The sequence below is a fragment of the Strix aluco genome, chromosome 1 (genome assembly GCF_031877795.1).
Source record: "Strix aluco isolate bStrAlu1 chromosome 1, bStrAlu1.hap1, whole genome shotgun sequence".
NCBI lineage: Eukaryota > Metazoa > Chordata > Aves > Strigiformes > Strigidae > Strix > Strix aluco.
The window spans coordinates 67,035,807-67,057,215 of record NC_133931.1 but is presented as its reverse complement, the minus strand read 5'-3'; the positions used below and the strand labels follow the sequence as shown (position 1 = coordinate 67,057,215).

Genomic DNA, 21,409 nt, shown 5'->3' with positions numbered 1-21,409 from the left:
TGTGGTAGAGGAGAAAGATGGTTTAGTTGTGTGCCTTTAGGACTTCCCAGCAGGAGGAGAAGGTAAATGGAAAGTTTGGCAAGTGAAAATGAAGGCTGTTCTTGTTGAATGCCTTGCAGGTGTAGTACTAATTAGAAATCCTAATGCTCCAAGAATAGATTTTCTGTATTCTTCAAATAGTTTCCTCAGGAAATGAGGACCTCTATTGCATTATGTGAATTAAAAAATAAAGACGTGAAAATGTGCACAGTTAAACTCTTCTTCAAGAAAGTGCTGTGCAAAGTATGATAAACTTGTAAAAGAAATACCACTAATAAACCTATAGGCCTGTTTTTTCTGTCCAGTTAGCAATTAAAGAACTAACAGCACCAACTGGTAAGAGTAAATTGATAAAAGGCTGACCTAAATCTCCTGAATAACCAGTGGGCTTTATTAATTGTATGTGTGGAGTGGCAATTGAACAGCAACACTGTCAGCAGGAGATGAGTTGAAATTGGGTGTGCTTTTATTTCCTCTTTGGAAAGGGATACGAAGCCTGGCAGAGGTCTGCTGTTGGGGGTGAGTGGAATGGTTTTTGTCCAGGCATTTTGTTTTGTGTAAGGCTGCTTGCGTAGCCTTGTGCCACATGTCAGAGGAGGATAATGTTGTTTTTTGGGCAGTGCTTTGAGGTCTTTCATTAGAAAAAATCCGAAATGTCAGCTAACGTGTGGTTACTCCTCAGAAGGGACTAGTACTGGCTCCTTTGCAGAAGTGGCTGTCATTTGCTAACTTCAAGTGAGGATCAAAACTGGATCAGAAATACTAGGATTTGTGTAGTAATTAAACTTTCCAGTAAAAACATGAGCAGGAACCTGAGCTGGTATATTCCTGCTTTATTTGACAGTGTTTCTGAGGACCAGAAGAGTAAAAATACATGTGCCATCTCCTCCTCTTCCCTACCCCCATATGAGCTAAATTTTATCTTTGTGAATGTGTTCTTCAGTTCCTGACTTACTCCCCTCAGTGATGCGTTCTGCAAGTGTATAAAGCGTTCTGCATTCATTTGGTTTAGTCTAATGTTTGTCATTTTTCTATAGTGTTAAATGATTGTGAGTAGATGATAAACACACTTATCTGACTTGTGCAGTTTCATGCACAAAAATTTAGTATTTTAGTATTCTGTTATACCTTTATTTTTAAAATCTTTTTCTTTCATAACTACTTAGTTTTACCTTCAGATTTTAGTAGTTTAAGCATTTTAAAAAATACAAATATAAAAATTTAGCTAATTTTATCCAATATAAAGGCAGCAACCTCAGTTGTTTTCAGATGTACTTATATAGCAAATTTTCCTTTTGAATTATTTCTGCAGTATGCTTTCTTCAGTGTGTTTGTAGCTATCTTGTGAAGTCAGCTGGAAATTTTTTTTTCCCCAGTTACAAATATGAATAGTCTTCCATGTGTCCTTCTGATGTAGGCCAGTAGAATGCAACGTTTGCATTTAAAAGTAAAAAAATTCTGAATACTTTTTTTTTTGCCAGTGTGTTTTTCAGAACATATGTTCAATACCTGTTTTATAAAGTGTATAGCTGACATTCAGAAATTATTTCCTAAAAAATATCTTGTTTTCTGCCCATGGGTATCCAGCGCAGGCCTCATCAAAGGTCAGAAAATATTCTCAAAACAGTGTAGCTTCTTAGCAATTTAAATAAGAATTTTTATTCCTTCATGTTAAATATTAATACTTGTAATATCATAAACTCTCATGCCTCTCATGGGACAGCAAGATTACTGGGTCAAAAGGATGTGTTTTCTTCCTTACAGGCATTATACCTTTATGAAACGTTCAGCTGAAGTGAGTCTTGCATATTTATTGACATTTCTTCAAGGGATGCTTTTTTTTTCCCCCTGAATCTATCTACTTATGAAGATTTTGGCACCCACAATTATTTAGTCAGTATAAAACGTCTACGAATGTGATTATGAATATATTTTGACAAAAAAATTTCATACTTCTAGTGAGAAAAGTATTTCAGTTATCTCGGGTTTTGTGTAACTTCTGGGGAAGGATGTTCTTAAACTCAGTATTTTTCCACTACTGTTTAATATAAAGGAGCAATAGGATATACAGTTTAATTTAATTTTCACCTTCAATACAGGAAGACATTTGGAGTCTGTGTTTCAGTACATGCAGCTTGCACCGCGTTTTTACACAATAAGAGTTAAGAAAGCAGTCAAAAACTTTATTCATGCTATAAAGAAGTATTAGTTTTAATTTGCTTTTTCCGCATATAGCACAGTCTAGAAGAGGATTTTATTGTTTAGTAAGCCCTGTGCTTTGATTTTGCAGTTAAATGTTTGCTTTACAAGTTAAGGTGTATTGTAGCAATCTACAAATGCAGCTCGGGTTCCTGATCTATTTAAGTGTATCTACTGAATAACACAGCCTATTTCCCGATTGCAAATATATGCTTATCTACGTTATGTTTAATTTATCCTGTTAGATAATATTTGTGTTGTTGCTGTAAAATTGTATTAGAAAAAGCCGTGTGGGTTTAAGAAATTGATATCTTACCTGTTCAGTATGTTTAGACCATACAAACTGCTGAGCTCCTGTGAAAACAGTTTCACCAAGACCTACTGCGGAAATTCTTTCCAAGTATGAATGCTGATGCAGAGCTGTGTGCAGCAGCTAAAAAGTTCCTCCTTTCTAGAGGTTTGAATGGATTTTCTGTGTAAACAAGCATTGTCCAAGATTATAAGCAGGATAAGTAACTGTGGTCTTTAAGGGTACAATTAGAGGTTCTTGAGACCTTGTAGGGCAGCTGAAGTCTTGGAACTCACATGAGTTTGCAAAAATCACCTGTGGTAGGATTGGATGACAGCCAACTAAACGAATGTTGAGTTATACTGTCCTTTATTGCTTAGAGCAATGTTCCAACTGTTGTTAATCATAGCTACTGCTTCAATTGTACACAAGTTACATCTAACCTAACACTTGCAACAAAACAGCACGTGCGTACAAACAAAAACCATGCCAGCTCATTCACATGCTTAACTGACCCATTACTACAAATGTAACTACAACTACCAGCACCTCCCCATAGCAACACCATGGAATTTGTCATCCCATGCACTGCCCAAGGAGTGATGGGAGGTATCTGCACTGATGGTTGCCATCAGCTGTCCCTCATCTGAGGGTAATTTGACTGATGTTGACCAGGGTCCATATATGTAGCTTCTCTCTGCAAAGACTGAAGGCAGAGTCTTCCCTTCTTGCTGTTCAGCAGGCAGCAACACCAGCATCTTAAAAGGAACTTCCCCAATACTGGCCTGCTGCAACTTGTGCATTGCATAGTTTGCTTAGTCAGTTTTGGTTTGTTTTTTTTTGGCAGACCATGTCCTTATGCAGTTAGTTTCGACTATGGAGCTTACAGTTCAACCATTAGTTTTGTTTCTCTACAGTCATCTTAAAACCACAGTTCAAGACATTTGTTTGGGCAGTTTAAGTGCTACAGGAAGGTTGTGCAAACTCCACCACAGATCTTAGACTTACATGTAACATAAGTATCTTGTCCAGTTACCAAGTGAGAAACACTGGTACATATTTTGTATTACAACAGCTGGTGTGTTTACAGCCTGCAGTGTAAGATGGAGTGTATATGCTACCCAGCAGCTTCTGTATGGGACATATGAAAGGTTTAGTATCTTCACTGAGAAGTATTTAGTGATCCATGAATCATAAAGAGTTGAAAATGATTGCTGCAAATCTCACCTGTGTGCCATTTACAGTGACAGTTTGAGAGCTATTGACGGTGTCTCACAGAAGTCTCCCACAGTGTTCGAAGCTGACCATAATGAAAGTTTGGCTATTTATTTTGAGGCCAATATTTGATACACACTTGCAACAAATGTTAAAAAACCTGATGTTTGACATCAAATTAGTCTTTTGATAAATTGTAAACAATGTCAAAGGCAGGTGTGCCCTGGGGGCTTCCTACCTGTAGTCATGACTCTAGTATAGGTTCAAGAGAAGTCTCAGGCTCTTCCATAAATACAGTGATCCTTGTATCACTGGATTCTTGTATCCAGCTGCTCTATGTCACATTATTTGGATGCTCTTTATGCTTCCAGCTAAACTTCTTAGTGTCTTTGGTAAAAGCAGCTGTCACCTCTGCCTCTCCAGCCAGAGGCAGATTTTCTTTGCAGCTGCAAGGAGTAAACTAAGGCTCCAAAAACATCAATAGTATGTATGTCATGTGGCACCTCATCTCAGTGCGAGGACCGATTCTTCAGGTATCATTTGGAATCTCTGGTCTCTACCTGGCTCTTTGAGCTGTGCATTCCTGTCAGTTCTCTACCAGAAACCTTCCTTTTCCTTTCCTGCCATCTCTGTCAGCTGAATCATGGAAACTGAGTAGAACCATAGAGTCATGGAAAATGAGGCTGGAAGGCATCTCAATAGAGCATCTGGTCCAAGCCCTGGCCCTGCTTAGAGAAGTGCTGACTTTCTGACCAGCTTGCTCAGGATTGAAACATTCATGTCCCAGACCAGAATCTGTTTTGTGGTGCTTAAAAACTTGCACACTTATGTCTCTCAAAGCAAAAATAAGTGTGACTCACTGATATCCCTCTCACCTGGGATAGAACAGCAACTCTATCTGCTTTTCCCCCACAGCATTTTGAGGTAAAAGAACTGGACCTGTTGTAGTGAATATGAGAGTGCTTTACCATAAAACTGTGTGTTGCTGTGATGGTTGCATTAAGAGTAATACGTGTGTTGCTCTGTAATTGAATGATCTGTCTGACATGTCTGTTTTTATAGTCTCATATGCTGATCACATGCTGGGAGTGAGGTAGTGTCAAGAAAAATTACAGAAGGAGATATAAGACTATAGCTAGTTGAGTTAGATATACTGAAACTGTTTTCTAAAACAGCAATAAAAATGGAGGCAATTGCAAGCTTTACCTAATGAGAAACTTTTTAGCCAGACAAGCGCTGTGACGGAAAGAATTACTTGTCTCTGGGTGAAACCTCCGTGCCTATGTGCTTCTGAGCTGCGTGAGGTTGTTAGGTAGCTAAAACGTGGTTTCATTTCTTCCTTCAGAGTGAATTTATGAATATAAGTTATTCTTAAAGGTGCAAAATTTACCTGTAACATTTCTGCCAACATAATAGAAAATCATATGAAGAGATAGCCAATTTTGCTTTAAATGTGAAAGTATGTTATATCTGTAAATAGTGTTTATTTGTGTATTTGTAGTACTGCTGTCATCTGAAATGTTTTGACTGATTTACAATTCTTTTACTGTTCTTCTCCAGCTTTTGAACTGTAGCATTTAAAATCATAGATATATTAGTACTTTACTGCTGAAACTTCACATACCTTACTGGTTTGCTTTCTCTTTTTAGGTGTCTTGGCTTTTTAATCCAACAAGAAGTGAAATAACAAGTCTAGATAGTGGAAATATAGATGACATTTTAAGTGAGTACTTGTTGGGTTTTTTTCTTTGTACGTCTACAGTCACTTATCTGTGTGAATCTTGCAGTGTTTAAATGAATGTACATACCCCAGCATTGAAAATATGAATTGCAATTGGCATAGAAGTATTAGGTGCCTGTGATCAAAATTAGATGTCTGAACTAACGATATTGCCTAGCAAATTACTTCATTGTAATCTCAATGAGGATTTGAAGTGTCTAAGAAAAATACCTGGTATCTTGTTGGCAGATGGGAATGTTTGATTACATAACCAAAGAGCATTTTAAAAGCTCCCAAAAAAATAGCTGCAACCAAAACCCGTGGTGATGGGCCTTATGCATCTTGCTTGTTCAGCTATGCTCTTCCTCAGGTTAAGCATTGTCCTGATTCTGGTGGCTCATAGAAAGGAGACCCATAAATTAAACAGATGTGTATTCCTTGTCTGAAAAGTATGCGGTTTGCCTGTATCTGGTTGTCTTCACAGGAGAAGAGTTATTACATTGTTTCACATACATTGAGGAAAAAAAAATCTTTATATACTTTTATTTAAGTCTACCAGAATCCGCCTACTATTGCAGGATTGCTTTGTGTACTAAATATATGATTAGGTGATACGAGATCTGTTTGTAAATACATTTTATACGGTGGTAAATATAAAATCCTTTTGTAAAATGTTATTCATAAAAGAGAAGTATATGGCAAGTGTAAGTACTTCTTAAATTTATCCAATTACTTTCAGTAAATACTTTATGCCTTGGAGGTAACCCTAAATTTCTTTGTGCTTGTTAATTTCCTGTTTACCACTTGCATTCCTTGCTGATAATGAAAATCTTAATGCCCTAATTTTTATCAAAACTGTAGTTTTTCCCAGCCTTCTCGAGAGTCGTCTTTTCCAGCGTGTTGTCTTTTCCAGGCTTCCAACATCTTAATATTCACCTGTAACTGCTTTGTATCTTTGTCAATAGTGCAAATCTGTCTAGCAGCATTTCTGCTCTATAAAGCTGTGCTTGATATTCTATAGTTCTAGTATTTATTTCGAGTTTTTTTTCAATGTCTAGACCACTACTACTAATAAAAATCAATTTACAGCATGGTTGCTGTATTGTACGAGATCACAATTTATTTCTGGGCTGGAGATTTATCCCCCTAGTTTTGAAATATTTTCCTTTTTTTGGTATGTGAAAAATAATGTATGGGAGCATTGTTTCACTATATCATCTCATATATCCCTATAGTATTGCATTTTTTTTCAAGTGTTCCATAGCATTTCTCTTTTTTGGAGACTGAAGATTTCTCTGCTACCATTTGTCTTAGTATCAAGCTTCTTAGCAAATAAGGCAGGTACCAGAGCAGGTTGCACAGCCAGGCTACATGCTGGTCATTCTTCTAACCCAAATAGTTGATATTTCAGCTTTTAAGTGTTTTTATAACACTTATGAATAATCTAGATAATGCTTAAAAGATTAATACTAGGCTACAACTTCTGGCTTTGAGTGCCTTAATTTTAAATCCAGAATTACTTTTTGTCTCAAGTGTCACTTAATTACTTCTTTTGTGTCTTAATACCTTAACTATTGACATTTTTAATGTCTAATATATCAATAAAGTCAATAAAATACTTGACTGAAGGCCTCTTTTATCACTGTCCCATTTGATATAGATTATATTTCAGATAAGATTTATCCTACCAGTTTTCTAGCAGACTAAGCTGTATGCTGAATAATCTAGAAATATTTGCTTTTGTGGTTTTTGTGCATATTTTTATAATCTCAGATAAAAGCACTAAGACATTTGCTTCACAATGTGACATTGGGTTTTTTCTTTTTCTTCTCAGACAATGCAGATGTTGCTTTAGTTAATTTTTATGCTGATTGGTAAGTTATACAAGTATTTTTCTATGTTTAAACTTCTGTCTTTTGAAAACTGTGTGTTTGGCTATAGTTTTCTGATTGAAAATACAGTGGTATGTTGCTTTCAAACTAGTTCTTTCCTGGTTTTTTATATCCTGATTACTTCCCCTTCTACTCCTCTGTTATCTTCTGTTTCATTTAGGGCTTCTATCAGGGGGAAGAGGCTTCTACAGTAGTATGGAATAACATGCTATGTAATTGATTTTTAGATATTTTTTTTTTCCCATCTTAGCAAGACAGGTTTCATTAAGTTTTTTGCTCCTTAACTAGGAAAGTCCAAAATATTCCATTTTTCTGTTTTCTTTTGTGTTGGTCCCATGCATGTGTGTTAGAAAGAAAAAGGCTTGAAATTACACTAAAAATCAATTTCTTCTCTAGTCTGGATGACTTTCCAAGTGGAGAACTAGAGAAATTATAATTGAGGGATGAAATCTGAGCAACTGGAAAAGAAGAGAATTTGGGGTGGCCAGACTGGTTAGACACTGTGAAAGACATACTTAGAGGGGATGTTTACTTGCATTTATTTATTTATTTTTAAACTCGCATAGAAAATCACTGTTAGAATCAATTTAAGCATCATACACCTTTTTTTTGTTGTGTAAGAAGTAATTTTAAATATTCTGTTCTGCTCCACCATTAACAGTTTCAAAAGAATCTTTAGCAATGAAGAAACCAGGAAAGTATTCAGAGAAAATAAATTTTAACATGCAAATTAATATAGAAAATGAGGTTATAAAAATTTTTTGTCTTCCTTGATTAATCTGGGATGTAAATAGCTTTATAATGTAAAGCAATATATAAACCGAAGTACTACACTTTAAATATTCTTCTCTGCGGTTTTGCTTTGTGAGCATAAAACATTGGCCTTCAGTATCAAAGTGTAGGTGATTAGATTTCTGATTCCTTTGACCTCTTTCACATCCCACTATATGTCGGAAGTCTGTAGGTTTGTATGGCCTAGAAGTAGCAAGCACACAGAGGTTTACATGAAAAATTTACACTTTGCCTTTACTAATAATTGTTCACCTAGTAGCAGGCTAATTTCAATTGTTTATTAGAAGTGATTTTGAAAAATTCATACCCAGTCTTTTCGTATAGAATGAAGTTCTCAATAAAGATGTTTTTAATGCTTTCATTTAAACTTTGCATGAAGATAGGCATTATACCAGTCTAAATCAGTTTAATAACCTTTGTATATACCTCTGTCATTTTATAGACAATTTTTATGTTCCGTTGGTTTGCATCTGTTCATTTGCTACCACAGACTAAATTGATACATTTAAACCAATAGAATTTTTCTTTAGAGAGATTGCATTTATTTACAAAGTAAGCTATTTGTTTGAAATATCTGTCTTTATTACGATAGTACAGCTATGTGATGAGTTAAGTAAGAAACTATGTCTGATCTCTTACCTGTTCTGTGCAGAATTATGCTATAAAGGCTGTCTTTTAAAATAAGTAAATAAATGAAACTTAAGATGGTTATTTTTAGTTTGTGATCTGCAGGTACCTGGTGGATCATGACCTACTTCAAAATGTTTTATTAAAGATAACCAAGGAAAGCAAACCTATGGAGAGTGAATTTAAAACACTGAAATTTGGGGTCTGTGTTGCCGTTGAAAAATAATTTTTAGATTTTGCAAAAGACAAACTGCGGGAAGCTAAAAATCCATGTCCTGATACTTCTGTAATAAAGGGAAGAGGCCAATATTTTAAAACGATGTAGCAAGGTAACAAGTGTCCTGTTTTAGGACCTTATTAGCACAGCTCTTTCTACAAATCCTCACTATTATCAAATCCTCTGTAGAAAAGATTTGCTTCGAATTTAAAGATTTGAATATACTTTGCAAGTTGATTCACGTTATAGTAGGCCATAATTTTAACACATTACAGCCTTAATTATGATCATTACATGTAGGCATTCAGTAGTAACCCCTTAATATAGCATACTGCCAGCCTGTGATGTAACATAACCTTTGAATGGGAACAGATCAGTTTCATTGGTGTAGATATTCTGCTGTAAGGATAGAGAAGAATGAGGGACAAGGAAGCCATATGTAATATATACATGCTATGTAAATGTATAGCGTACAGTTGTGCTGCCAGAGTCAGGTTTCTTTCAGAAAATGGCCTTAAGCCCTGTTTGTATTTTGAGAGCAAAACCTGCCTCTTCACTTGAATGTTTGCTGTTGCAGTCATAAGAGCATCCCCAGGCTATCACTGTTAAGTTTAAGCAGGGCTTCAGTGCAGGGTGTTTTATTGCAAGTCAGCTCCATGAGGTCTCATTCTGACAACTTCCACAGTGCCATTATACATCTTCAATTTAAAATTCTGCCATGTGTTTAAAAGAACAGAATATAAAATAATTTTATTGACATTTACTAATAACGGGCTTGTGCAATAGTGTTACCCTAAGCTCCCCAAAGCCACCAAAGCATCTTTACAGTCCTACAGCCTTTTCCATGGGCAGAAAGAGAATATTTGCTTCAAAATCTGACATGACTGGAAGAAGGGACTCATGGGATTCTCTGTGTTCAGTGCTGTAATAGCAGTCTGTTCAATTTCTACCAAACTTGAGCAATAATATTGTAATAAGCAATACTTATAACTTCTACTGTTGACCCTTATAAAGTTATCTCTGTGATATTTCTTGAAGGTGATGGTGAATATTTGATTCTCAACAATCCAAGTAACTTCTTTTACTATATTTTTAAAATGACTTCCCCAGGGATAATTCCGGTAGAAAAAATGAAGAACAGATTTTCTGAATAGAATATATTTCCTAAAGGCTTATAATTGATTAATGGTGTTTCTTAAGCAGATAAAGCAGGGGACACATCTTGAACTGTATATTCTTTTAGAATGATTTTTTTTTTCCCACGTGAATTATTCAAGTTACTTTTGAACCTATTTTTATCCAGTCAGTTATGGGGATGATTACAAATAGATGTGCTTTTCCAGTAGCTTTTCTTTCTTTCTTTTTTTTTATCTCTGAAGGAAAAAGATTGAAATATTCCCTGAGTCATCAGTTAAAATATTTCAAATTAATGTTTTGAAGTTACGATTTTGTCTTCTATCCACAGGTGCCGCTTCAGCCAAATGCTGCATCCTATTTTTGAGGAAGCTTCTAACGTAATTAAGGAAGAATATCCAGATAAGAATCAAGTGGTGTTTGCTAGAGTAGACTGCGATCAGCATTGTAAGTAAATCCCGATTTTGTTTTTCCTGTGCTATCCTGCCAGTAAGTTGCTCATTGTATTGAAGAATATACTAGACAGCAGTCTAAAGTGTAGCTGTACCTGCCCCATCATTTAGCCCTGAGTTGCTTGTATACATCAGTGAACCTCTTCTTCCAAATTTGTCAGGGCAGTCTCCAGTACTTTCTCATTGCATCCATAAACATGCATTTATATCAGTTCAGCCTATCTCATTTAATGGGGAAAAAAGGGCTGGGATTATAAGATAAATTGGCTTGTTAAGGTGACAGAGAAGCACTAGTGTAGCAAATGGTGCAGGTCTTCATGACTGAGAAGAGGAAGAGGTTACCTTCCATTGTCAGCATCAAGATTATGTTTTGCTCAGGTCTTCCTTCCCTTTAGGTGTCATGGTGGTAAGTTGCCTTTTGCACAGCCAGGAGGGGATCAGAGCTTTTCTGCTTTGCTGTTTGTACACATGTCAACAAATGGTTGCCTATTTGGGTTTTCCCCATGCCCAGAAATATATGAAAATGATATACCAAAACTTACTCATTTTATGCTGGTATTAATCCCTAAAGTTGCTTTTTAATCTCATAATAAGTAAAATGTAAGGAACATCTGCTGTGCATTGAAAGACAAATGGATAGCACTGAGACTTTTATTCTGGTGCTTTTTGTAGTTATAGGATCAGCTGTATTCTTTTATGCTTCTGAAAAAACAGCATTTGCAGGCATAACTTTTTTACAGTGGCTTGTGATTCCCAAACAATACTAACAGCAGAAATTCAGTTCTAATCAATACTGATTATAGTATTTGGACTTTAAAAAACTGTTCGTTTATAAGAAGAATCCCACTTTGAAATGTGAGGAATCACTGTATAGAGTTATTAATTTGTTTCTGCAGCGTATCCCTGAGACTTACCATTGACCTAATGGGTGTGTTTTAGTGCTGTTAAAAAAAACTCTAAAGAGAGAACTTTATAGGACAGGAAGAAGGTCAGTTGCATATCTATGAAAAGTAACATTTCATTTACATTTTTCTTTCCATTTTGACAATCTAACTTTTTTGATGTTAGAGAGGATTTTTCCCTGTCATGAGAATTCTTGTCTTGAAGTGTCTTGTTCTTACTTGCAGATTTAACAGTCGGTAACTCCACTTGAGCATCTTCCACTGACACCATTTTGTGCTCTTATTTTGTATGCGTGCACGTAGTTGTCCAACAATAAGAGCACCTGTCGTGTGATCTTGATAGAGATCTCAAGCATAAAAAAAACCCCCAAGTTTGAATGGAGCAAACAGTATCAACTCAGTATCTGAAATGTAAAATAAGCTGATTCTTCCAAGTCTCAGGAGTGGCCAAGGAGATTGTTTTATGTCTTCCCAAAGATCTGTAAGACCAGTTCCTGACCACATTACAAACTTCAATGCCCCTGGGATTAAATCTTTGTATCACTGGGATATAGGACCCCCCTTATAGCCTTAGCTGGAAAAGAGGCATGACAGTATTCACCCAGGGTATGTGAGCAGCTTTGAAGCATTCAGCTTCCTTCTGGCCTTGGAGTGGTAGGGATGTGATTGGGAACTGCTAAAAAAGTTTGAATGTAGGTGTACTTTAAGAGCAGTTACATTAGACACATGGTTGTAGAATCTCCTCCTCTGAGCAGATCTAGTGCCTTGAATACTGTGTAGAACAGTGCACTTCTGTAACTGCCTGCAGGATTTCTAGAGCAGCAGCAGAATGGAGAGGCGTGGCTGTGCTTAATGTGCCTTGCTTCACAAGATATGCTTTAGTCTCCTTGACTTTTAAGTCCAATAGTATTTTTTTCTTTCTCGTTAGAATGTTGTCTCTGTTAAGTGAATGTTTTCCTAACTCCTTCCTGAACAACCTTTTCTAGAATCTAGATTTTTTTTTTTTTTTGTGGTTGGTGGGGGTTTGTTGTTGGTTTTGGTGGTTTGTTTTGTTTGGGTGGGGGTTTTCTGTTTGTGTGTTTGGGGGGGTGGGGACGGGTGGGGACGGGACAGGGATGGGGAACGGACCTGGAATACCTTCCAGAAATCAAAAATACTTAACTACATTTTCAACTTCTTTCGTTTCCTCAGTTGTTGTTCTCTTACGCTTCCAATCACCTACCTATACGGTGTGTGCTTGGGAGAGCTAAACCAAAAGCATAGCATTAAGTATTCAAATTTGCCATCCCTAAAAGTCAATTTTCAAGTAAGGCAGTGAAATCCTTTGGAGGAGTATATTCAAAGCCTGATATGCAGTCTCTGCTGAAGTTTTCTTACTGAGTTTTTTGTCTTTGTTCTGAGATCTGCTGCAGGATATACACAAATAAACTGCTCTGATCTTTGCAATTGAAGAAAAGAAATGCACTTGTAGCAACAAGCATTTTGATTGTTTTTGTATCAGCTTATTAAACCAGTCACTCTATACGCAAAAGTAATTTCAAGTATATACTTTTGTATGTATTCTATCACTTTCATTGATAGTTTCTCAAATTAATTTGAATCAGTTGGGGGTAAGGAATTAAGGACATTCATAATTTCAGTTTGCTTGATTTTTTACAGTTGTCCTTAATAAATGAGTCTTACCTCAGTGTTTAGCAGTCTAGTTGGCTCATGTTTTCATTGAGTCAAGATATTGACAATGAAACTTGCTATAAAGTTCTCACAAAAGACTGTAGTAAAATCAGCCTGTGTTGATGAGTTTAATTGTTGAGGTTTACATTAACAACTAAAGTCCTTACTTTTTTGGTGCAACTTCAGTTGCTTCAGTAACTCAGAGAGCCTTTGGGCTGCTGGATGCCCAGTGTTTAGCTGTGTTTTGTCTTAGCAGTATGTGCCTAGGAAAACTTCCCCCACCCCAGTATTTGAAACACTCTAGAAGCCTGTTGCTTAATCTTCTTATATGTTCATAGAATTGAGTTCATCAGAGCTTGTTATGGAGAGCTAAGGCTTGGATGGAGGAAGAGATGTTACAGCAGATATTGTCTGTCTTCCCCTGGGGGTAGATGTAGTGGGCTAAGTAGTATGAGGCAGCCAACAGTTTTGGTCGTTCTTTTTATTACTGTAATACCATGAGTTCTTTCTGTTTACTCTTTGTGTCCTTAATTTAAGAAGTAGATGAGCATGACTTCTACTGCAGAAGCTGTAAAATGTGAGAACTAAAAAAAAGTCCTATAATGACAGACCAAGTCTTTTTCCCCAATTTGCATTGCCTTTTTGAATTAAAATAGCAAAGCTGTATGTCATTCCTGGTTTCTAGTGTTTATTTGCTGGGTTGTAAGCAGTGGTACATTTCATGGCACATAGTTATAGGGTATTTCCTAAAGTTTTAAGTATTTTAACTTTGATTGTAATGTATGTAATAGCAGCTAAGAGTGTGGATGTTACTATATTATCCAGCTTGGGCCTGCTGTAGTAGTTTTAGTAAATGCTGGAATCAAGATTGTTATTGCCTTTTTCCCCTCTGTTTTACCTTTATATTTTTGTATGTGTTTACATATTTTAGCAATGTTAGGTTTATGCCAATATTTTGGGGTTTGTTATGCCTGCAGATTTCATACCACTAGTAGTTGACTATTAGGATGATGTTCTAGAGATGGTGGATTATTTGCATTACAAGTGATCTTTTTCTTTTTGAAGCCAAGACTCTGTAGGGAATCCAAATAGCTGATTTCAGGGCACTCAAACAGCTTTCAGAATGGTCAGCCAGGCATAGATACTTTCTATTTAATGCACTATTATTGAAGCACACTGCAGGGCCCAGCAGCTCACACCAGCTTCTGAGGGTAAAGCAAATTAAAGAGAATTATTGATGCACTGCCAAATGTTTGATGCTTAATGACAAAACCATCATTCTGTCTGCTCTTATAGCCAATATAAAGATGTTTTTCTGGAAAGTGATAGGCCCCAATGTGATTAAATACAAAATCTAAATATTAACACTAGATTAAGCCTTTATGTGTTATATTTTTATAGTAGTTTATAATATTGTGGAAGATAATTATAACTGAAATGGGTAATTTAGGTCATCAGGCTGTTTTTAAGCTGATGTGGAACATACAGTAAGGTAGATCTGATGAAGCAGGTACTCCTTCAGTTTCTGAGACCTCATCCTTTTATAACTTAGAAATACCTAAATTCCACTACATTCATTGCTGTTAAAGTCTTTGGTGGGTTTGGTGTGTTTGCTGTAGTAATTCACTTACCTTAAAAATTATGCACCTCTAGGTGCAATACCTAGTAAAAGCAGCCTTCCATATAAAATTACAGAAGATCTTTCTGCATATACATTATTAGGAAGGTTTTGGTTTGGGGTTTGGGGTTTTTTTTTTTTTTACTTGTAGGTTTTTTTATCCTTTGTGTTAAGCAGCAATGTTGGAAACTCACTTGGTACCATGGATTTCCTATGTTTCTCTTCTCTATGAGTGAATATTGCAATATAGAACAACACATGTTTCTGGAGGAGAGTTTGTATTTTGAACAGTTTCTATGAATTCAATATTAGGAGTTACAGTACAGAATTCTTATGATTTAAAGTATATATTTAATTCTACTGCACCATTATTTCCTTTGGGTTTTGAGATAAAAAATAAAAAATAGCTGGTTTGAATAAATCTTTGTGCTTCCAAACAGAAAACTTTTCACCAGTGGAGTGTTGAGAGGTACTTTGCTAGACAGACTGTTTAGGGAACTATTGTTCTTTCTTTGAAAATGTCCATGAGTGGTACACTCATTCACTACTGTGAGCTGCTGATCTCTCTGGGTCTGGCCATTCCTGTAATGTGTGCTAATGTTGAGTCTTCAGAGAGTTACTTAGATTGTATTGCTACTGTGCCTTTAAGCAAAATAACTCAGTGCAATAACAAATTTGGAAATTCATAAATGAACTATAAATGAAACTGTAAACAAGCATGAGGATTTCATTACATTCCTGCCACTTTGCCTAGGGAAAAAAAATGTTGGTCTGAAAGAGTTATCTTTGGATAAAATAAAAAGTGGAAGTGATTTGGAGAGGTTGTTGATGGCTCTGCTCAGGAGAGCCATTTTGTTAACCTGTCAGAAAAGGTTATGGGGATGCCTACTGATGTGGCTCCACTCAGAGCAGGCATAGCTGTTGTGAATGCTCCTTTGCAACAAAAGGTGGTCTAGATTTGCTGTTACTCAGCTTCTTAGTAGCCAAGTTAGATGTAGAACATTGATTGCTTTTCTTGTACCTGTTTTGGTCCATCATACAAGTCACCAATATCACAGTCACCAGGATAGGATGCCTAGTTTAGATGGTCTCCCAAGTTCCTTTCTAGTTCTGCTTCCTGTGAATATTCCCAGGTCTGACGGTTGTGTGCAGGTGTCATAAGAGGAGTAGTTTAACTGGGAAGAATTAATGCTGTATTATGAAATACTCAACAATATAGTGAATGTAGTGCTGTATGTAGGGAAGTAGGAGGCAAAAAGGCCCTTTTAAGTGAACTTGAGAGAAAAAAGCTTGCAGAATAATAAGTAAAAAGATACCTATCAAAGACAGATTTAATTTCTCCTCTGTAGTGTGCCCTGGCAGGTAGCCTGAGGGACTTCAAAAGATGTGATTGATCTCAAGTGAGCATGCAGAATACTCATTTGGTAGTCCAAGCTTCAAATACATAGCTGAAGGAATTTGTTACCTTTGAGATGGAAGGTATTGCACAAGAGTGAGAAGAGTTAAAGTGATTTGACACAAGAAAAGATTAGTGTTAGATCAAGTATATTCAAGCTATGTATTTATATATTTGTAGCTATGCAACTCCTATAACCATCATGTAAATACAAAATTAGGAAATTCAGTAGCTTGGGTTTGTGCTAGCTCTTCCTCGGACAACATGAAGACCCTCCATAGAAAAAGGGACACTAAGAGTATTTTCAGGAAACTATTTTTATGGGGTTTGAGTCTTGGCACTTCCACATAATTTTTCAGGCTGTTGTAGTCCTCTGTTTGGCATGTAAATTGCTTCAGGTGGTGCCTTATATTATGAGGTGGGTATTTAGGATAATTATCAGTATTATTCAAACCATAGTGGACATGTTTTTTTGAGAGCCAGTCCTGTAGACTTAAAATCTAAATATTTGTTCGGTGGTGGTATGAATTATGACCCTGGAAGACTAAGACAGTGGCCTGAGTTAGTGGTGTGGTGATACCCTGACCCTTGTGAATATTCCTTCAGTGGGAAGGGTCTTCTTAACTACATTGTGGGTAGGAGTCTACTTCAATATAGTGTGTCTTGGTGCTCTTTTTCAACATATTCTTCATTGTACATTTAATTTTAATTTAGTGACAACGGACTTGAGATTCTCAGTGACGTGATACAATATATTAGTTGAACTCTTTGGACAGCGTGTTGTGGTGTTAACCCAGAACAATGGAGTCTGAAGCGTTCTGGGAATCAAGTCACAGGCTGCATGCTTGCTTGAAGCTATAGCTTGGGTAATGTGTGAACACACCATGTGAAAAGCTCAACACACCCCCAAAAAATGGGTTTTGGCATTCCTTTTGAGTAGAGGAACACACGATGCTCAGGCAACAGAGAAATGGCTGACAGTGCAAGAGATACGATAAAGATGGATCACAAATGATACCTCACAAAGTATGTTTTCATGGAGGATCTTGCTTGGAAGATGATGAGACTGTCTTAGAAAACATGGGTGTAACTGTCAGGCTTCATGTAAAAGTTTCTTTTGAAACAACAATGAAAGCTGCTGCCTCATCCCTGTTATAAGAAGCAGCTTTGCTTTCTCTTCAGTTGTTGAGAAGTATCAATACAGTGCATCTGTGAAGAGGATTGAGTGACTGTGAAGACATTCCTGTTGAAGTTTGTAGAATGAATAGTAGAAAATAGTCCAGGCCGTTTAGAAGTGGTTGTATGCCAACAGGTATACATGCAAAACGGGGAGGAGAGAATCATCTGAATTCAGAAGTTATTGCTCTGCTTGAAATTTCTGATTTGTAGAAGACAAGAAGATGATCAAATATGTCAGTAGCTTCCCACCATAACTAGTGTGAAAGCCATTCTGGTAGCATAGACACTAGGCTTGTGATTTAATGATTAATTGAGCAAAATACAAACTCAAGGTTTGTTCCATTTAGGTACCTTAGTACCTGAAGAAAACGTCGTCATAGCTGTGAGATTTTTTTTTTTTTTCTTTAGTTAGGTTACCCTTATCTGTTTCAAATACCTCTTTTTATCAGAAAGTGGGCAGTGAGAATGTCAGAAATATTTTTAAATTTAATTTAGGATTTACTATAACTAATGCGATCTATGAATGACTTCAAACAATATTCCATGTATTTGCATTGTGTATTTCCAATTTTAAAAGGAATATAATTTTGTAGTTGCTCTGCTTATGCTAATTCTACCTGTATCAAATGCCAGGGCTTAATGAAGCTTTTAAGGTTTACTCTATTTGATTTTTGAATGAATTCAAACAATTTTTCATGTACTTGCATTTTATATTTTGTAAAAAGATGGTTTTCAAATACTTACTTGTGTAGGCCTGTCATCTCTCTGTGTTAGTTCAAATACCAGTATTCATGGAATCTCAATGTAATTTGTAAAGAGCGTGCAAGTTCTGACTTACGAAATAATGTTTGAATTCAGTCTTGACAGTGGGCATTTTATTACCATTAATTTTTTTACACAACTTCAGCACTTGATGAAGATCCACATCCCTAGGGACTGCAATCCCCATCTTGGAGAACATTCAAGGCCCTCTGAATGCCCATTCTACCACCTGTGCATCCTCCTATAACTATGGAAATAACCTGAAGGAAAAGTCCATGTTGTGAGATGAAAAAAAAAAAAAAGTATTTTATTGTTCTCTTGCTGTGGAGTTCTGTAACAGTCAGTGTGTTACTGTTTAAACTCAGTAACAATAACAGTAACAACTCAATGTGTTTCTGCAAAGCCTTGATATGTAGTGCTCCTTATCTCTTATCAGACCCTGGTCAAGTTTTGATAGACTAATATACCATCAGACCAAAGGTCCTTCCATCAACAGGAGAGAGGGGCAGCAAATACCTGGTTTGCTGATGTTGTTTGTCTTCCACTGAGCAAATTGTGGAGTGATTCCTCCCCTGCTGTACTTGCCATCTTGCAGACAGCCCTTTAGGACTTTAACTAAAAAGTGATGGAATTTAAAGGAGGAAAACATTATTGATCTAATACTCATTAATGTTGAATATACTGGCATCTTCCCTTGAGAAATTTGTATTAATTTGAAATAAAAGTACTCTGAATTGAGGACATAAAATATCTTAACCTTAATTTTAACTGTAATTAGTGCATTAAGAAGAAGCTCTTTTGGGATATTTAGGAAACAGGTCAAATCCTTTCTTAATTAAAATTGATAGGCTGAATTCTGTGATATTTTATAGTGATGCAAAGCTTGTCAGGAACTGGTCTTCGCTGGTGAAGCTTTTAAGCTTACTGGTTTGAGGGATGTTAAAGAATATTTGTGTGGAGTAGCCCTGATTCTTATTCCTTTGCTGTACACGTTTTGTTTTCAGTTTTCATACTCCTTTAAGTTGTGGAGCTGGTACAAAGATTGTTTTCAGTAACTAAAGCTGCAAGAGGTTAGTAGTGTTTTAGCAGCAATTAAAACTACTGATGGTTTCACTAAGAGTTCTCCAGGCAGCAGGGAATTCAGATTTTTTTTTTTTGTTATCTCTTAGTAGTCTGAAAAAAGTGGAGAGCTTTGTGTGCTGGAGGACAGTTACGGGCACAGTTCCATGGGGAAATGGCTTATTTCCAGTTGCACAGGGTTTTAATTTCGGTTTGCAACTGAGAGGTGTATGTTAGCTGCCCAGTATCAGCGGTTTGCTCATGACAACTGCCTCTAAATAATAGTTTTCACAGGACTTCTGTCTCCATTCTCTTTAAAAAAAGAGTTAAGTGTAAGATAGAAAGCAAATCTGCTTCATCGTAAACATGTAACTGAGGAGAAAGGGCATTCTTTTCAGAAAGGGTTAGTTTCTACATCGTTCGTTACTGTGCCAAGTAGGCTGATGGACCCTCATTTGGTTGTCTTCTTGCTGTGGGCCAATCCAGGTCACCTGAAGTGTACCCCTGGACTTCTAAGGAGTCAGTGAAAAGCAACAGGACACACATTCAGCCATGCTTTCAGTGCCTTCTGAACTCTCAGTTGACTGGAAACTTCTGTCTCCAAAGGATAAGTCGGTCTGTTGAAGGTCACTGTCTCTCTTTCCTTTAGAAAGGGAGAAGGCAAAGCAGGGTGGGTGTGGTTGATTAGAATAAGTCACCTCAAAGGATTAAGCAGCTCTGGAAAGTGGGCAGACTGCTCATATTTAGGGATTTTGTTGGATTTAGGTACAAACATGATTGAGGTTTAGGTAAACTGCATCCCACTCTAATAGAGGAGACCCAGTTTTCAGAGGGGCTTAGAGATTTTTTTTGTTTCCAGATATATTTCCAGGGGAGGAGTGAACAGGAGGACGTAATTAAACAAAGCAAAAGGAAGTTGCTTATGGAAATCTACTTGGCATTACATACTTTGTCTCTATTATTTGTCTTCATCTTGTTTTCCTAAGAATCTAAAGTGTATTTGGTTACCTTGATTTTTCCAGTCCTTTCTCATAAGAACTCCTTGAAGTTTTTTGCTGAACTTCAGCCACATCTGAAAGAGAGGAGAGCATTCAAAACTATGAAGTACTTACAAACTTTGATTTAAAGCAGTCGTTGGATATTGGAGATGCACGAAACCAATTTCTGCACTGTAGCAAAGGTTGCTGTAAATACTTGAGGCTGATGGACCCTGCTCTGTGTGCCATGAACCGCTTGATGGTTATGTAGAAGTTTCCCTGACAATGCATAGCTGGGAACTAGCTGCAACACCTATTGCAACTTGCTGTGTCCCAGTGATTAACCGAAGTGGAAGAGGGACAAAGGGACACTTGAAGTACTCTGGTGGGCTGTAGTGAAGAAATGGTTTATTGCCTTAGTAGTGGTTGAAGATAAGGGGCACAGGGTGCACATTCTTGGGAAACTGGGCTTTATTGCTTCTGCTTGGCTTTCTTCTTTGCAGCTCTTCTAATTTAATGTAAAATATCTTTCCTTTTTTTTTTTTAATGTTTGTAAGTCTTGTGAGTAAATAATTTAGAGTTAAAAACTGACCTGTTATATAAAGGTGAAAATAACTAGTGCTCTTATGCTCAATGAATGAAATACATGTTACTTAGTTGTATGAAGCTCTGTGCAGTCCAAGTCTAGAAGAAAGCTGGGCTGCACCTATAGAAGTGAATGAAGAACTGTCTTGAAGGGAATGCTGGCACTGACTGATCAGGGAGGTGTTTGCCTTAATTTAGAAACCTGAAATTTTGTGTTTGTTCAAAACCTGAACAGCTCAGAACTGTAACAGCAATCTTCTGGCCTTCATAGGCTTCAAGAAATATTTTGCACGGGGTTCACTTTCTCTAAAATTTAAGATATGACAATTATCTTTCCAGCACTGTAATTGAGGTGAAAATCATAGTGAGTTTAAAGAAAAATAGGGGATTATTTATTTTACTCTAATACTCTCATGTGAATTAATTAACTGAAATTTGGCAAGCTTTTAGGATTCTAATGTTCTTGTTAAGTTCTTGAATTGGCTTTCCTAGTTGTTCGTAGGAAGTGTACTAAATGAGTATAGTATAGGCTCACCAAGTCGAGTGTTTACTTCAGATTTTGATCATGATTTTTTTTTTAATGAAGATCAGTACACGTGAGAAATACTGTAGCTGCTATCCGTTCTCTCCCCTGTGGTGGTGTTTTGGGTTTTTTTCAGTTCTCGTTTAAAAGATGTGGAACTA

At 36.6% G+C, this 21,409-nt stretch overlaps 1 protein-coding gene across 1 annotated transcript in view; it reads left to right on the top strand.

Annotated features, from left to right (window-relative positions):
* Positions 1–21,409, top strand: part of ERP44 (endoplasmic reticulum protein 44) — a 54,810-nt gene that overhangs the window by 14,934 nt on the left and 18,467 nt on the right. The window contains exons 2-4 of the mRNA XM_074823644.1: positions 5,393–5,465; positions 7,297–7,336; positions 10,456–10,571. Coding sequence (XP_074679745.1) covers positions 5,393–5,465; positions 7,297–7,336; positions 10,456–10,571 — 229 coding nt within the window. The remainder of the gene's footprint in view (positions 1–5,392; positions 5,466–7,296; positions 7,337–10,455; positions 10,572–21,409) is intronic.